This window comes from Gavialis gangeticus, unplaced genomic scaffold (assembly GCF_001723915.1).
Source record: "Gavialis gangeticus isolate Ggan-Ray unplaced genomic scaffold, GavGan_comp1, whole genome shotgun sequence".
Taxonomy (NCBI): domain Eukaryota; kingdom Metazoa; phylum Chordata; order Crocodylia; family Gavialidae; genus Gavialis; species Gavialis gangeticus.
This window is the reverse complement of record NW_017728998.1, coordinates 2,276,214-2,276,835: the sequence shown is the minus strand read 5'-3', so window position 1 is coordinate 2,276,835 and position 622 is coordinate 2,276,214. Positions and strand designations below refer to the sequence as shown.

Genomic DNA, 622 nt, shown 5'->3' with positions numbered 1-622 from the left:
AATGGGGCTTGAAGGGAGACACAGGGACTGCCCAAGGGATGCTAAGGGACCTCTAGGGCCAAGCTGGCCTGTGTGCTGTGGGGGCCTGCGCGTGGAGGGAGGCGGGGGCTGCTGGGGCAATGACCCATGGCCATGCAATATGGTAGCAATGATGCATGGCCACGCTCTCCCGCCAGGGCCCCAGGGACACGGTCCTCGCACCTCGGGGAACACGTGGGAGGAGGGGACTTATCTCGCGCGGGGGGAGGTGCGAGAGAAGTGGCGGCGCCAAGCAGGGCGCGTGCGCAGGCGGCGTCGGCCGGCGGCGCTTCCCAGTGACGTCAAGCGCGCAGGCGCAGTGCGCGCGGCGGCCCGGGTCTCTATGTCGAGGCGAGCGCTGCGGCGGCTGCGGGGGGAGCAGCGGGGCCAGGAGCCCCTGGGGCCGGAACCGGAACCGGAACCAGAACCAGGTGGCGAGAGCGGACCGCGCCGGGGGGTCGGCAACCTCTACGAGCTGGTGAGGGACCGGGGAGGCTGGGCTGGGCTGGATTGGACTAGGGTGGGGAGACTGAACTGGGCTGAACTGGACTGGACCAGGCTGGGGTGGAGGGCGCTGGGCTGGGCTGGGCTGGGCTGGGCTCGG

At 70.9% G+C, this 622-nt stretch overlaps 1 protein-coding gene across 1 annotated transcript in view; it reads left to right on the top strand.

Moving 5' to 3' along the window:
- The first annotated feature begins 341 nt into the window (after window positions 1-341).
- TCF25 (transcription factor 25) overlaps window positions 342-622 on the top strand; it is a 23,009-nt gene continuing 22,728 nt past the window's right edge. Inside the window, exon 1 of the mRNA XM_019505369.1 lies at window positions 342-496. Within this exon, the coding sequence (XP_019360914.1) occupies window positions 362-496 (135 nt within the window). The 5' untranslated portion in view covers window positions 342-361. The remainder of the gene's footprint in view (window positions 497-622) is intronic.